This window comes from Mus caroli, chromosome 7, assembly GCF_900094665.2.
Source record: "Mus caroli chromosome 7, CAROLI_EIJ_v1.1, whole genome shotgun sequence".
Classification (NCBI taxonomy): Eukaryota; Metazoa; Chordata; class Mammalia; order Rodentia; family Muridae; genus Mus; species Mus caroli.
The window spans coordinates 136,069,927-136,085,060 of NC_034576.1; the positions used below are offsets into that span (position 1 = coordinate 136,069,927).

Here is a 15,134-nt window from a genome sequence, read left to right on the forward strand (position 1 = left end):
CATACATCTGAACATGGAGAACCCCCCAGCCTCCTGCATACATCTGAACATGGAGAACCCCCCAGCCTCCCACATACATCTGAACATGGAGAACCCCCCAGCCTCCCGCATACATCTGAACATCGAGAACACCGCAGCCTCCCGCCAGCGCCTTGGTTATTCGTTCTGATTCTCATGGCGGCCATGGATGATTGTTGTTACATCTTTGAGGAATGCATTCTGTAGCTTGTGCGCTCTCTCTCTCTCTCTCTCTCTGTCTGTCTGTCTGTCTCTCTCTCTCTCTCGGAATGTGCATACCCCCACATTCCACACACTCTCAGATCCATCCTTACTCTTCTTGGTTTGGTTAGGGATACCCTATAATTTGGTGCCAGTTATGTCTTTTTATTCCACACTTTTTCTTTTGGAAGAAGAAATTGAAAGAGTTGGTTATAAACCAGGTTTTGGGCGTTGGCTATCTGACAACTGGGCACACTATGTTTTGGAGATAGCGCTGGGCATCAATGCCCTTAGTTAGTTTGTGATAGCTCTGGCCTCCCTGCCTGAGATGCAAACCTTGTGCAGTATAAAGACAAGTATACTCTTGTCATCATGACCTTGTTCCAGGCAAGATTTAAAGCACTGTGAAAGATACAGCAAATGAAGAAAAGTATCAGCACTGAGCCAGGTGTGGTGGCTCATGCCTTCAATCCCAGCCGTAGAAAGGCAGGTAGATTTCTGTGACTTTGAGGCTGCCTGCTCTGCACAGCAAAGGCCCATTTCAAATTAAGGAAAAGAAAAAAAGAAAAAGAAAAGAAAGTAAACATTTAAAATTATAGTCAGAGACTTGAGAGATGTCTCAGAGGTTAAGAGCATTTGGCTGCTTTTCCAGAGGACATGGGTTTGATTCCTAGCACCCACATGGTGGCTCACAACCATCTGTAACTCAGCTCCAGGGGTTGTGATACCCTCTCCTGGCCACTGTGGACACTGCATGCACATGGCGCACACGTACAAAATCAAAGTAAATCTTTAGAAGAGTTTAAGCACTACAGCTAAGGAGAGCAGGGGAGAGCAGGGACACCACGAGGAGGAGGTGTTGGTTCCTTCCTGCCCCTCCCCATCCCATTTTTAGCTTTTCCATTTAGCAGATGAGTATGGCATCGAGCAGTGGGATCTCTCAGGGGACCTCCTGGGAGACTCAGCAATCCCCGCCCTGAACATGGACATGAATTCAGCTCATTCACCACACGTCTAGGAAATGAGGGAGTCTAGAGAAGTGCACACCTCTCTATGTCTGCCCAGCAATGCCACAGGAAAGTGGTTGGACTGAGGTAGGTGTCTCTTTGGCAACATAGGTAGATGTTGTAGACACTGGTTCAGGATGGACGCCACTCATGAGAGTCTCCGCTGTGACAGGAAGCCAGAAGGTGGCCTCACTCCTCATCGAGGCTGGGGCTGACGTGAACATCAAGGACAAAGATGGAAAGACGCCTCTCATGGTACACCGTTCTCCCCGGGTCTCAGGCTTGAGAATTGAGCAGCTTGTATCTGAGCCCTGGGGTTGCTTATGTAGTATGTCCTAGCCATTAATAAGTGGAGGAGGTCATTACAGTCTCCATATGTTTGAAATGGGGTGTATCATGTTGCCCATGCTGGCCGCCTTGAACTCGCTGGAGGGGAACAAGGCTGGAGGCGAGTGTTTCTCACATCAACACTTCTGTTTCTAGGTCGCTGTCTTAAATAACCACGAACAGCTCGTTCAGCTACTTCTTGATAAAGGGGCAGATGCAACTGTGAAAAATGAGGTAACATTCTCTGGGGTCCTTTGAGAGGAAAGCATGTATGAGAATTTCACACTCTAATCCGTGATCAAATTAAGGAAGTTGTGTTTCCTTCCAGTTTGGCAAAGGTGTCCTAGAAATGGCCAGAGTTTTTGACAGACAGGTGAGGCCTTCCCTCCTGCCTATTAAAACTGATTTTGTAGTTCTTTCAGACTCCTAGAACCTGCCAGACCCTGAAGGACATCTACCTGTTTGTTTCATTTTTTTTTTTTCCTAGAATGTACTTTCCTTACTGGAAGAAAAGAAAAAAAAGATGCCAAGGAAGTCCTCTGTCCACTGAGCAGAGTGCTACTCATCTGAGAGAACTCATCTGAGAGACCGACCTGAGAGAACAGCAAACTGTGACCACCGGGCTGAACACGTGACGCGCAGCATCTCTGAGGACGAGATGTTTATTTATTTAGTTGAAGACTCACAGTAACTTTTATGTAATGGGCATCTCTTCCCACATTGAAATACATCTTTTTACTTAAGCATGTTCATATGTGGTCTCATCACTGGGCCTCCATAGAACAGGAATGTTTTCTTGCCCTGTGCCTTTTGCAGTTAGACACAAAACCAAATACTTATGCATTGGTGTTACATAAATGAGAGCGCATGGGTCCCCACCCCTGTCCCCCCTTCCCCTTAGCTGTCCTCGAGATGCTCCAGGCCTCCTGGCACCTTCTACTCATGTGTTTCTTATTATCTCTCCCACCCCACTGCAGGCCAGGCTGCTGTTGCCTCCTGCGGCGGGGGCTCCTCCTAAGCACCCAGGAGTTTCCTCTTAGGCTCTTGGCCTCACATCAAAGCCTAGAATACATATCTGTAGGCTGGCGCTGTTCTGTTTGCAGTGTTTAGTTGAAGGCCAGTGCTGGGAGGGCAGGTCCATCGGTTCATGTGTCTGCACATGCTCACCTCTGTGGTGAGAGGACCCAGGCCCTGGACAGCCTCCCCAGTGATTAGTGTGTTACATTGAGAGCAGATATGATTTTTGAGGCAAATCGTATAGGTTGTAGACAAAAAGGGGTTAAGACACCAAGACTGTCAGTTAAGAGCCCAAAGATAGAAATGTGGGAAGTTTTAGCTGGACCAAGCTTAAACATTAGCAGAAACATGTGCATCTTGTGTCTCCAGGGACAAACTGGTTAATTTAGCCTTCTAATAAAGCAGCTAGAAAAACCCTCACAGGAGTGGACTCTTATTTAAAACAAACAAACAAACAAACAAACAAAAAAACCAAAAAACAAAAAACAAAATCACAAAAACCAAACTAGGGAAGGCCCCTGAAAAGGTAACCAAGGTTCAGCACTGGGGAAGCCGCAGAGAAAACAGCCACACACTGACTCAGATGTGGTCGGTTTCCAGCTCTGCCCTGCAGGCTTCACAACCCCCCCACCCCCGGGGACTTGAACTGTGGGTGTATCTCATCCTGTCTGTGGATGTCGTGTGAGCATGTCACCTTTCCTATAGGGGCTAATCCTCTCGTGCTCTGTTCGTGATCAGCATCCACCTCACCATCTTCTCTGGGCCTGGTGCAGATGGTACCCACCAGCCCCTGTATGCAAGGAGGGTCCCTCAGATCCTGCTCGTCAGCATAAAGCTTGGTAACACTGTCTACTGCCTTGGGTCTTCAAGCTCAAAGGCTACATGTATTTCCTGTCCCATTTGTCTAACGATTAGAAGGCAATTTATAGCCTGTTCACTCTCTCCCTACCCCCAGTAACTCATGCTTCTGTTTTTTGAACTCATTAAATTGCGTGCTTTATTTTTTACAAATTTATTTTTTATGCAAGTTTTTTGTTTTCCTTTTATAGATATTGAGATCACTTATTATCACCCTTTCATTTGGTAATTTGTATATTTGAGCCTCTGAATTCCCTCCTTTCCCTGCTCCAGGGACTGCTTTTGTTCTAGTATCATAAGGGTTTTTTTTTTTTTTTTCTGAACCTTTTGAGTTCACAGACGCAGTGGGGTCACCTTCAGACCCTCTGAACTGGATGTCAGAGACAGGGCAGAGGGATGGATTTGAACAAGGATAACAGGTAAATGCTTCTAATTCTGGGAGGTTGATAAACAGCCCACAGTATACATCATTTCCAGAGTTTATAGTTGCTGTTCTCTAGGTGGCTGGAGAGTTGCTATATCTCTAGGGCACACATTTTTTAAAATGATCATTCTTTGATCCTTGGAGGCAGTAGGGCAGAGGTCAGATTGCATGCATTTGGAATACCTGTTTGCCTTGTGTCAATTCAATTTGTCAGCCACCCAGTGACATCACAAAACCTACATGCTCCGTTTTGGGTTAAATGGTAAGGGCAAAGATTTCTTTTTTGCTGTAATTTTGAATATATATGTATATACATGTATATATTCTTTTTTTCCTGCAGTTTAACGAAGCTGGATGCTATCTTTAAAACGTTACATTTAGATTTTCTTTGCTGTGAATCTGATAGTGTTGACTACTTTTTGAACTTTTCTATAAATGATATGAATTTTAAAATTATTCTGCTAGGTTATGAATTCACATTGTTCAAAATGGCATCAGGTTCCTCCACTGTCTCACCAGTGCTGTGTACTGACTGGTTTTCTTCCCGCTCTGTCCCCAGGATCGACAGCACACACACCTTGGCCTCTCAACACTTCTCTTCAGTTGCCTGTGCAATACTCCAAGATGCCTTTACTCTTGTAAGTGAATGAGCACAAGACTTTCCCCTTAATTTTGTATCAATAACATTCTGGAGAACACACCCAAACTTTATCTGTTTACTGTTTATTGGATATAATACTCTTAACAATGACATTTTCTACTGAACTCGGAGGCTGTGTTTACCTGTAGATCCCCCATATGAGAAATGCGTACAAAAATAACAGCATGTAACATACAAACATGAAAACAAGCTAACCAAAGCGCTATCCGGGGACGAAGCCCTGCAGAATGGCTGTGCCGGTTAACTGAGATGGACTATTAGTCAGAACAGAGCTAAGCAGTCTGTGGCCAGCTCGGGTTGTGTTGTTTGTTGCCACAAATATTCAGATGACTGGCTATCCCAACCACTACCAAGTTGCCCTGATGGGAGGACTGTTAATTGTGTTCCTAGTCTCATGAGATTTGTGTGCTCTCTGATCACTGCCTTCTGACGTACTAGCACGCAGGCCAGTGAGCACAAACCAGCATATGATCTGATTATAAAGAAAGTCACATGACATCGGCTCTATCTCAATTTCAAGGTGCTAAATGAAGGGCTAAAATGTTACTTTCAGCCGGGCGTGGTGGCGCACGCCTTTAATCCCAGCACTCGGGAGGCAGAGGCAGGCGGATTTCTGAGTTCGAGGCCAGCCTGGTCTACAAAGTGAGTTCCAGGACAGCCAGGGCTATACAGAAAAACCCTGTCTCGAAAAACCAAAAAAAAAAAAAAAAAAAAAAAACAAAAACAAAAAAAATGTTACTTTCTTGGAGAATTTCAGATCGCGCAGAACATGATGTATGGTATAGAAAGGTAGGCAGGAGGTGGGGCTTTCAACTTGCAGGGGCCGAATTGTTTCCCAGGTTGAAAATGATTCCTGAGTGTGGGGCCTCCTGGTGATCTCTGTCCATACTGGGCATCCTAACAATTCCACACTCAACATTTTCCCTTCCTAGTTTCTCTTATAGGAGAAAAGCTTGCAGTGTTTTGATAATAAACTTATTACTACTCCTAATGTAAGCATGTGTGTGTATGTGTGTGTGTGTGCGAATGAAAGTATTTATGTTTATACGTCTGTTCTCCACAAAAGGCATGGAAATGGTACATTCATATGTGTGCCCATGCCTCCTGCAAGGAGTCCCCCCTGCCCAGTGGATCTGAGCATGGGGCTCACAACTCCCAGAGCATTACTTAACTCATCAGAGTTTCAAAGCAATAGGTGCCATTGGGAAATTCAGGTTGCATCAAAAGCATTTTGTAATTAGTGCTAACTTGATTTTCTATGGCCATCTTCACCTTGTAATTAGAACAAGGCAGTGGGAGGGAGGTCACTGTGGTTGCTATGCTGTGGGATAGATTCAAGGTGTGTGTGTGTGCTGGAGGTTGCTCTGTGCTGTGGTCCTGGTGAAGGTTGGACTATACTGTCGAGGTGAGCCTTGAAGGTTAGCAGTTACCACATTGGCTTGAAGTAGTAACAAAGGTAGAGAGTTGGCTCTCTAGGATGACAGAGGTTTTGTCATGGGTCTGGTCAGAGTAAGGCACTTGTGATTGGCAGGAGAGGAAGGCAAATCGGTACCTGTGTTTTTCTGTGTCCTTGGGGTAATGGAGCCACTGCCGAGTTGTGCAAAGGAACTAGGAGTGTAGAGGGCCTAGTTTCCAGTATGAGTGGAAAGAAAAGAAAAAACATGGCCTCTGTGATATCCTCTTCTACTTGTCATAGTGCTCAAAAACCAGTTCTTGGGACTGCTGGGAGTATTGGCGTTTCTTAGTCTGGGCCATTGGTGTATGGCTTAGGCCATCTGAAAACTGAGAGGGAGGACCTGTAGACAGTGTCCTCTGACTGGGGCCTGACAGAAGGGAATTAAAACATGAAGCGGGCCTCAGAGGAAAGAGCTGCAAGTGGCTGCGTGCCCTACTGCCCAGCCATCGTCCTCCCGGTTGTCGGGGTGCTTCTGGCTCAGAGTGCTCAGTAAACATCTGCTGAGAGGCAGGAGGATTCTTAGGCCTTCTTGTTGGCCCAGCTCCAGCCCCTTTGTAGCACCATGGGGATCACAGGCTCCTAAGAACATTCACACAGATCAGGGTTTGGCAGTTCTTCGAGAGTGCATTGATGGCTTGTATTGATTTGTTGGAGAACAATGACCCATAGCTTCAGCCTGAGAGTTCCTAATAAAGTTAAGAAGGCATAAAAATGTCTCCTCGGAGACCAGTCAGGAGGATTTCTTCCCGTAGAATTTAATTTGTTGCTTGTGTGGTTTCTGTGATGTCATCCCATGTGTGTAACCTGGAAACACTCACACAGAGCGCAAACTCGGCGAGCATATTTTGAAATGGAAAACTGCATTGTTGCTCTCTGTGTGCTGGGAAAACAGACTCAGGACTATTGTAGGTCTGAGAGCAGCTTTTAAGGGTCATGCCTGCAAGGTTCGCCTCCCACTTGCCTGTGAAGTGGGGTCACATAACCTATAACCATTCCTCAGTGCAGGAACAAAAGGAGAACGTCCAGCCACGCCTCCTGGCTAGGCTCTTGACCGACTGGACTTTCTCAGGGATGGTCTCCCATGACTCAACCAACTTTAGTCATACATCTAGTATGTATAAGCATGAGATGGACTGCAAATGAACTGTATTAGTTCTGACGTCTGTCATTTGAAGGATGGAGAAAGGGAGAGAGAAACTACCCTCTGTCAAAGAATCCTCATGCTGGCTATTGGTTCCCAATTTTGTTAAAATTGAAGTTACTGCTAAATATGCTTGAATTGACAACTACTCTATCTTAGAGGAATTCCTTCAGTAACACTGTCTGTCCTGTAAGGGAATAGCAGGATTAAATATGTTCCTATTCAGAAATGAATGCATGGCTCTGTAAAAGCAAGCAGCCAGCACTGCACAGCTGGTAAGGCACCATTGGCATCCTTAGTGGACACTGGGGAGATGGCAGAAGATCACAGCTCCAACTTCCTCTAAACCACACTCTCTCTGGTCCCCCCAAACCAAAGCTCTTCTGTTGTCTTTGTGTGTTCCTAGCCTCCCCATCACTCCCACCTGGAGGAGGGGCTCACACGCTTCAGCTGAGGCTTTGTGTGTCTCACAAGACAACGCACACACAATTCTGTAAGCCTTTACAGTTGTGGATGTTTGGCCTTAATACAACTACCCAATGCCATATCAGTTACAAATTTTTTATGCATCTCTGTGGCAGCAATATTGTCTCTGTGCCACAAAAAGAGGCATGTCATAAGAGTTATTCTTTTATGCACCTGTGACGTGGATTTATTTACCCAGTCATGAAGACCATGCTTCCCAATGCTGGATACAGTTCTGGATTCTAGAAAGCAAACCAAATTCCTTATCTGTATTTTCCCTTCTGCTTCAAGGCACAGGCCAGCCATTGACGTTAGTTACCCTTCCAAAGAAGCCTTGATCCTAAAGCAGTCAGATGAGGTGGAGGACTGCTGTCAGTCACCTTCTGTCGTGAGAGCTAGTCATCCTACACCCCATCTGGAGGCAGGGAAGGCCTCTGGCATTTTGCCTTACATCATTATTTTTTAAATATATATCTTTCATGCCATTGGGTTGAGGCATCTTGAAGATCTGCTTCTGAAGGTAGCTTCCCAGTCACACACTGAAAGAGCAGAGGTAAAGAGTGGCCTGGCTGAGTTTGCCTTTCGTGAGCAGCTCAGTGTTAGGAAACTGATTGCCTTGCTGTCTTATTCATTACTAGGTACGTTCAGAATGTGAGAAAGACTGCGTCTCTATGCTGAAGAAATTAGGACGCCTTGAAGAGAACACACAGGTAACGTTGGGTGCTTTGTCCAATGGCTACTACTACTAAGGACACCAGGCTTAGGCGGTGCCACGAGAAGAGTTTTCCACGTGGCTATAGCTTTTGCAAGCATATGGACTCTGCCTAATTCTTAATAAGTTGAGCCTTGCAGTAAAAAGGAGATTTCTATCTCCAGGGTTGATCGACTAGATCTGGTTACTAGTTCACATCTGAAAATAGTTATGGTTCCATAGAAAGCCTCCTCTATCTGTCAGAACACAGGGTCATTGTATTACAGTCGAGAAGACAATGTGGTAATTTGCTTAGCTCTAAATGGGCAGGAGACAGAGGTCTGCAGTGCCCAGGCAGTGGCTTTCTTGTAGAAACACCACTGTTCCCAATGTAAACCACATGCCATGCCAGCCAGCTCTCTGCAAAGGGCAGCCAGAGAGAAGCCCCTGCCAGCTCTCAAAGCAGAGCCTTGTGCAGCACCTCAGCCGCCATCCTTGCTTCCTAGAGGTGCTCATAGCTGCTCAGCTCAAGGTCAGATGTTTGCCCAGATTAGGATTCCAGTCTCCATCCTGGTATAACCACACCCCAAACCTTCTTTTCAGTACCCCAGGTTCTCTCCAAAGCTGCTGGCTAGAGAGCAGATCCTACTTGTTGTCTGAGAGCTTCAGGGTGCAGGACCTGAAGGCCATTAGCATGCAGTGGCCCAAGACCTTCCTGAAGGCCCTGGCTACAACCCAAGTTAGGGATACCAAAATATAAAAGATAAAATGAAAGCAAACAAAGAAAACCCATGCCAGGTTCTCCCTGGGGTGTCCTGAGCTGTGCGTCTGGTACCATAACAGCCTTGGGAAGGTGGGGAGCTGTTTTCCGATAAGGCCTTGAATAGAAAGTAAACATCTCATCTTAGGTCCCATCAAGCAGGGGATTTCAAGTCCTCCAGAAAAACAAAAGCACGAGGAGCCTTCCTTCTGTAGAAAAGCCCCGTGATGGTACAAATGCCTGCTACGGCGCCCTGCGCAGTAATAGACACTCTGCATAAATTAATAACTTACAAGTTCCTGAGCAAGTACACAAAGCACCACAGCACAGCACCGACGGCAGTGGCTCCAGGGTCTGGAGAGAATGGTGTTTTAAACACTTGAGAAACTCTGAAAGTTGGTACAACAACAACTCCAATGGAGTTGAAGATAGTGCAAACTTCTGTCTTCACTGTTGAGGACCGGTCTGGGCTGGCTTCTCACTTGATATAGGCATTGTGGGAGGGTCTGGGTACTTGATGCTTAGGGGCAGGTCTGGATGGAGAGAGCAAGCCAGAGAGGGGAAAACAAAATCGCAGTTAGACTTCAGAAGCCATTCTGTAGACAAGTTCCAAGGCCTGACCTTGCAAGAAGGCTGCTCTTGCACACTGGTGTGTCTCCCAGCTTAGAGCCCACAGATCCCCACCTGAGATTGGAGGCCAGGTTAGCTTCTGGGGTGGGGGTGGGGTGGGGATGCTGATCTTATGAAGGACCTGGCTGCAGAGCTCCCAGTGACCTCCCACAATACTACTACCCGTCTCTGGAACTATGCCTCCCATCCATGAGTTGATTCTAGAACAGCACCATTCAACATAAAAAAATGGATATGATAGCTCAGGTAGTTCTAAGTTTTTAGATTTATTTATCAGGATGTCTCTGTACATGAGTGCAGATGCCAGTGGGGGCCAGAAGTGGGCGTTTCTGACCCCTCTGGAGCCAGAGTTACAGATAGTTTGTGAGTGACCCAAGGTGAGTGCTGGACACTGAACTCTGGTCCCTCTAGAAGAGCAAGCAGGTGCTCCTAGGCGCTGAGCCATCTCTCCAGTCTCAGATTCTGTGTTTCTCACAGCCACATGATATAGGTGAACTCAGTTTTATCACTAAATTTCACTTAGCCCTTTTCAGCATCTAGGTATACAATCTGCATAAAGTGCTGAGGGCATCAACAGGGGCCGAGTCAAGTGTTCAAAACCTGGTGGGAGTTTATTCACACTTTTGTATATTTCTATTTTATTTTTAACCAACTCCGACATGCCTAGTGGCTACAGGATCACACTGCACAGCTCGAGAGATGGGGAGCCAGGCTGACATCAGCAGAGGTTAAGACAGGGTGCCACTTGGGGGCATTATGAAAAGGAGTGCTCCCCTGCCTGCCCCATTACGTCCATGTGGTATTTTAATCTAGTAGAATATCAAAAGTAACTGAGATGCTATGCAAAATATTTTCCTGCATTTCTACAGCGGTGAACTAGACTGTTCTCCTAACCCTTTGACCAGCATTATCTCTGAGATTTATGAGGTAGTCATTTCTTTCCTAGGCCAACATTCTTCCCACGAGCCATCATGACTCACTGACATGTGCCTTCCCCTGCAGAGAGAGGAGTTACTGAGCATGTCTTCTGGCCAACTGTCAGTACCTTTGGTTCTCTGGTGCTCAAAGAGCTCACAGCCTGCTAAAGGGCACGTAAGTCAGGCAGGTAGGCTGTGGGTTAAACAGTCTGTGACCCAGGTACAGTGTCTCACACCTATGATCTCAATGCAAAGGAGAGGGGAGATCAGGAGGTTCAGGTCAGCCTGGGCTACTAGGGAGACCCAGGCTCGGGGTGTGCAGCACTTGTCCAGTATGTTCTAACCTAAGAACGGAGGACAGCAAAACAACAAAAAGCCCACAAGGGAATAATTTCACTAAGAAAGAGGTTGAGCTGCAGCCTTGACTGATTTCCATGTTGTCAACACTCCCAGCTACACCAGCAAATGTGGGAGATGGGTGAGCACCCAGCATGCCATGGTTTCCACTACAGAGATACCTGATGCGGGAAACCTCAGCAGCAAGTATCTCGGAGCAGTGTTTTGAGTCCTTATTACCCTTTTCTAAAATGCAACTTGACGTGCTTTAATGTTTAACGTTGGCAAAGTTGCAAAGGCACGAGCCAGCTTCAGTTATAGCTGTGGGTAACCTCTCCCCATGTAAGTCGAGTTTGGACTGCATCTGCCTCATCCCCTGTGGGAGAGGGTGGAGATACTTGCAGCTGGAGATAGCCTGCACGGGTTACTCAGCTGTAGAGAAGCCCCTGGGGCTCAAGCTACTGAGCAGCTGCTTAGCCCTTGTTTCTCTATAATCTCCCACCGTGAACTAGTGTCCCAGGCATGGACTAGGCAGAGAAGGTCTTGGTGAGGGTGGTAGAGGTCCAACCTTCAAACAGATACAATATTTTGTTTAGTGCCTGTTGGAGACCAGGCTGGACCCTTGTCAGCAGCTTTCCTGGGTCGTCATCATCCTGCTATGATCTTGGTAAGTGAGCCATTGCACAACTATAGTTTGCAGTGAAGGCTTCCTGGTTATTTCTACACTCATCTCCCATCATTCTCATGTCAGGGCAGGTAGGAAGCATGGCTCAACACCTGATAACCAGTATAGTTAGTCTAGCTACCCTATACCATTAGATGATACCCACCTGATGGGGGCTGGGCGGTGCCCAGGTTCCTGCTGCCCTGGGGTCCTCACCAAGGCACTAGTGAGCCTAGAAGTCCTGCTCAGTGGATCAGCAGGCAGAGGCTTCTGAGGAGGACTGGGTTTTCGGATGTCCTGCAACAGACAATAGGTCACATGTGACTCAGCTCGGTGTCCAGAAGACTTCTGGAAGGCAGTGCATGCCATATACAACCCTGGTTTCATCTTGGGTATATAACCTGCCTACAGTATAAGGTAGGGCCCATCTTTAGCATTCTTGGAAACTTCTCTGTAACACTGAAAAGAATCACATAGGTACATTCAAATGTGGGTCATCTGACCCCACAGGTCTTAAGGGTACAGTGGACAATCTGGTTCTCTCCCAGTGTCCATATGGGGTGGATATAAATCTACCCATGGCTTCAGAACATTTCCAGTCTCTTTTATTATTTGTGTTTTGTTTTGTTTTGGTTTGGTTTGGCTTTTGTTTTTTTGAGACAGGGTTTTTCTGTGTAACCCTGGCTGTCCTGGCACTCACTCTGTAGACCAGGCTGGCCTTGAACTCAGAAATCCACCTGCCTCTGCCTCCTGAGTGCTGGGATTAAAGGCATGTGCCACCAATGCCCGGCTTAAATTTCCAGTTTCTAAATACTGGTACAACTGTGGATGCATAGGACCCACAAGACAGCTGCCCTCCTCTTGGTTTAAAGATCTGAAAAGAGAGAGAGAGTTGGATTGCTTTGCAGAACATGCTGTAGCTTTTCTACCAGAACACTTGTTAGAATTTGTGGGAAGGAACCATGCAGTGGCTCACAGGACAGGTAAAGATCTGTGAGGATATTACGAGTGATGTAGTGGCCACTGGCCACAGGGGCAGAGTGAGAATTTGGGGGGTATTCTACATTGAGTTACATCCAAAGGCCACTGATCTGGGACTCACACAAGTCTACCTGTCTGGAAAATGGAGTAAGCTATCATAAATAAAAGAGCACATAAGCCATTACCAGCACAGATAATAACTATACCAGCAGTTACTCATGTGTCAGCTTTGAATGCTTAACGGAAATATGAGAAACCCCAAGCCCTCGTGGGGTACCTTCCTAGCTGTCCCCGGAGAGCACCAGTCTGTAAGTATTGTACATACTGTCCTGGGGCCCATGACAGGTCTGGTCAGCACGTTGCTTTCCACTCGTGGCCTCAACACCGCAGGGAAAGGACTCCGAGGACAGAGTTAAACCCTCCCACAGCACAGGGTGGTGTGTCCTAGTAATTAAGTGAGCTGATGCACGTTCATGACCAGGCAGGGTGAGGCACACCTGTAGTGTCAGCCATTGGGATCATACCGCAAAACACATCTGAAGAGTCACACAAGACCTGCACTGTCTTAGGACTAGGCAGACCACATGTCCAGTAACACTCAAATGTCACTCCAAACCCTCGTGATGTTTTCACAGTGCTTGTACTAAGATCATGTCTCCTGAGCCACAGAGTGCAGCTTAGAGGTTGCAACACCAGATTCACCGTCTGTCAGCTCCCTGCAAGGCTAAGGGGCCACTACTGAAGTCGATTAAACCACAGCTACATGGGAGATGTACCAAGAATGAACAACAGACAGATTGGGCTCAGAGAGAGAGAGAGAGAGAGAGAGAGAGAGCCACTGGACAGGGCACAGAGAGACAGGTGACATTGGACAGGGGTCAGACAGACAGGTGACATGTCTGCCTCAGATCAGATCAGATCAGCTCAGCTCAGATTTCATCAAAGGAAACACAAGAAGTCTCTAGAATATAGACAAACACCTTAGGTAGGAATAAAGACCACACCAGCCGATACACACTCAGGCCTTGAGCTTTTGAGCTTGTGAGCATGTACAGAGATGATAACAGGCCTCCTCAACCCTGCAACCCCCACCAGGGGTGGTACGAGGACTGACACAGAAAAGCTCTTGCCCAGGGCCTGGCATGCAGTCGCCATGAATAAGAGTTGCTAGCTCTGATTGACAAGGAGCCCTGGGTAATGAAGGTCATACACAAATCAAGTGCCATTTCTCATCATAGAACAAAAAAACTACGAGCACACTATCCATGTGTAATGTAAAAATGAAAGCACACACTCAGCACGTGGAGATTCAGCTTATGTAATTGTTCCTCACAAAGCAATACTAACTTTGCTGTTAAATATGACTAAGTATCCAGTTCCTGCAGTAAAGATAACACCAGGGTTTTATTGCTGTGCAGACGAAAAGGCAAGGTATATGACACAGTCTGTCTTAATGCATCTGGATTTATCCTGGAACATAGAAGATAATTATGGTTTGCCTGAGATATTCCTGTTCATCATGTTCTCTCAGATGGCTCTCAGCTTTGGGGACAAATGGCATTCTCACCCCAGTGATAAATCTCCAAACATCCAAGATGCTGATGGAAGTACTCAAGCCCTGAGAACAGCGAACATCCTCTCGTCTGTCCTCTGTTACGTCTGTCCTCTGCTACCATGGTCAGGACATGGAATAGGTGGTTGCATATGAGGTGTGGCTTTGGCAAAATGTAGCCTCCTCTGTAGGAGCTAACAAAGGAGCTTCTATTGGCATGTTTTTCTTTAGTCTGCATTTATTTATTTATTTATTTATAGGAGGATCAAATTTCCATTTTATTTTTTTCTAAACCTCAGTTTTTTTATTAGATATTTTCTTCATTTACATTTCAAATACTATCCCAAAAGTCCCCTATACCCTCCCACCACCATGTTCCCCAACCCACCCTCTCCTGCTTCCTGGCCCTGGTATTCCCCTGTACTGGGGCATATAATCTTCGCAAGACCAAGGGCCTCTTCTCTCATTGATGGCCAACGAGGCCAAACTCTGCTACATATTCAACTAGAGACACAAGCTCTGGGGAGTACTGGTTAGTTCATATTGTTCCTCCTATAGGGTTGCAGAGCCCTTTAGCTCCTTGGTTACTTTCTCTAGCTCCTTCTTTAGGGACCCTGTGTTCTATCCAATAGATGACTGTGAACATCCATTTCTGTATTTGCCAGCACTGGCATAGCCTCACAAGAGACAGCCATATCAGGGTCCTGTCAGCATATGCAACAGTGTCTTAGTTTGGTGGTTGTTTATGGGATAGATCTCCAGGTGGAGCACTCTCTGGATGGTCCTTCCTTCCGTCTTAGCTCCGAACTTTGTAACTCCTTCCATGGGTATTTTGTTCCCCATTCAAAGAAGGAACGAAGTATCCCCACTTTGGTCTTCCTTCTCCTTGAGTTTCATGTGTTTTGCAAATTGTATCTTGGGTATTCTAAGTTTCTGGTCTAATATCCACTTATCAGTGAGTGCATATCATGTGTGTTCTTTTGCAATTGGGTTACCTCACTCAGGATGATATCCTCCAGATCCATCCA

General features: G+C 46.3%; 2 protein-coding genes across 3 annotated transcripts in view; one reads left to right on the forward strand and one right to left on the reverse strand.

Moving 5' to 3' along the window:
- The window catches only part of Fank1 (fibronectin type III and ankyrin repeat domains 1), a 108,116-nt gene extending 105,130 nt beyond the window's left edge, over positions 1 to 2,986 (forward strand). Inside the window, exons 8-11 of one of the 2 annotated variants that reach the window (XM_021166203.1) lie at positions 1,338 to 1,481; positions 1,710 to 1,787; positions 1,882 to 1,926; positions 2,041 to 2,986. In XM_021166203.1, coding sequence (XP_021021862.1) covers positions 1,338 to 1,481; positions 1,710 to 1,787; positions 1,882 to 1,926; positions 2,041 to 2,103 — 330 coding nt within the window. In that variant the 3' untranslated portion in view covers positions 2,104 to 2,986. Of the gene's footprint in view, positions 1 to 1,337; positions 1,482 to 1,709; positions 1,788 to 1,861; positions 1,927 to 2,040 lie in introns of both variants that reach the window. The other variant, XM_021166205.2, reaches the window with a different exon arrangement.
- Positions 2,987 to 5,270: 2,284 nt separating this feature from the next.
- Adam12 (ADAM metallopeptidase domain 12) overlaps positions 5,271 to 15,134 on the reverse strand; it is a 337,673-nt gene continuing 327,809 nt past the window's right edge. Inside the window, exons 22-23 of the mRNA XM_021167906.2 lie at positions 11,740 to 11,870; positions 5,271 to 9,559 (exon numbers count right to left, since the gene is read on the reverse strand). Of these exons, the coding sequence (XP_021023565.1) occupies positions 9,505 to 9,559; positions 11,740 to 11,870 (186 nt within the window). The 3' untranslated portion in view covers positions 5,271 to 9,504. The remainder of the gene's footprint in view (positions 9,560 to 11,739; positions 11,871 to 15,134) is intronic.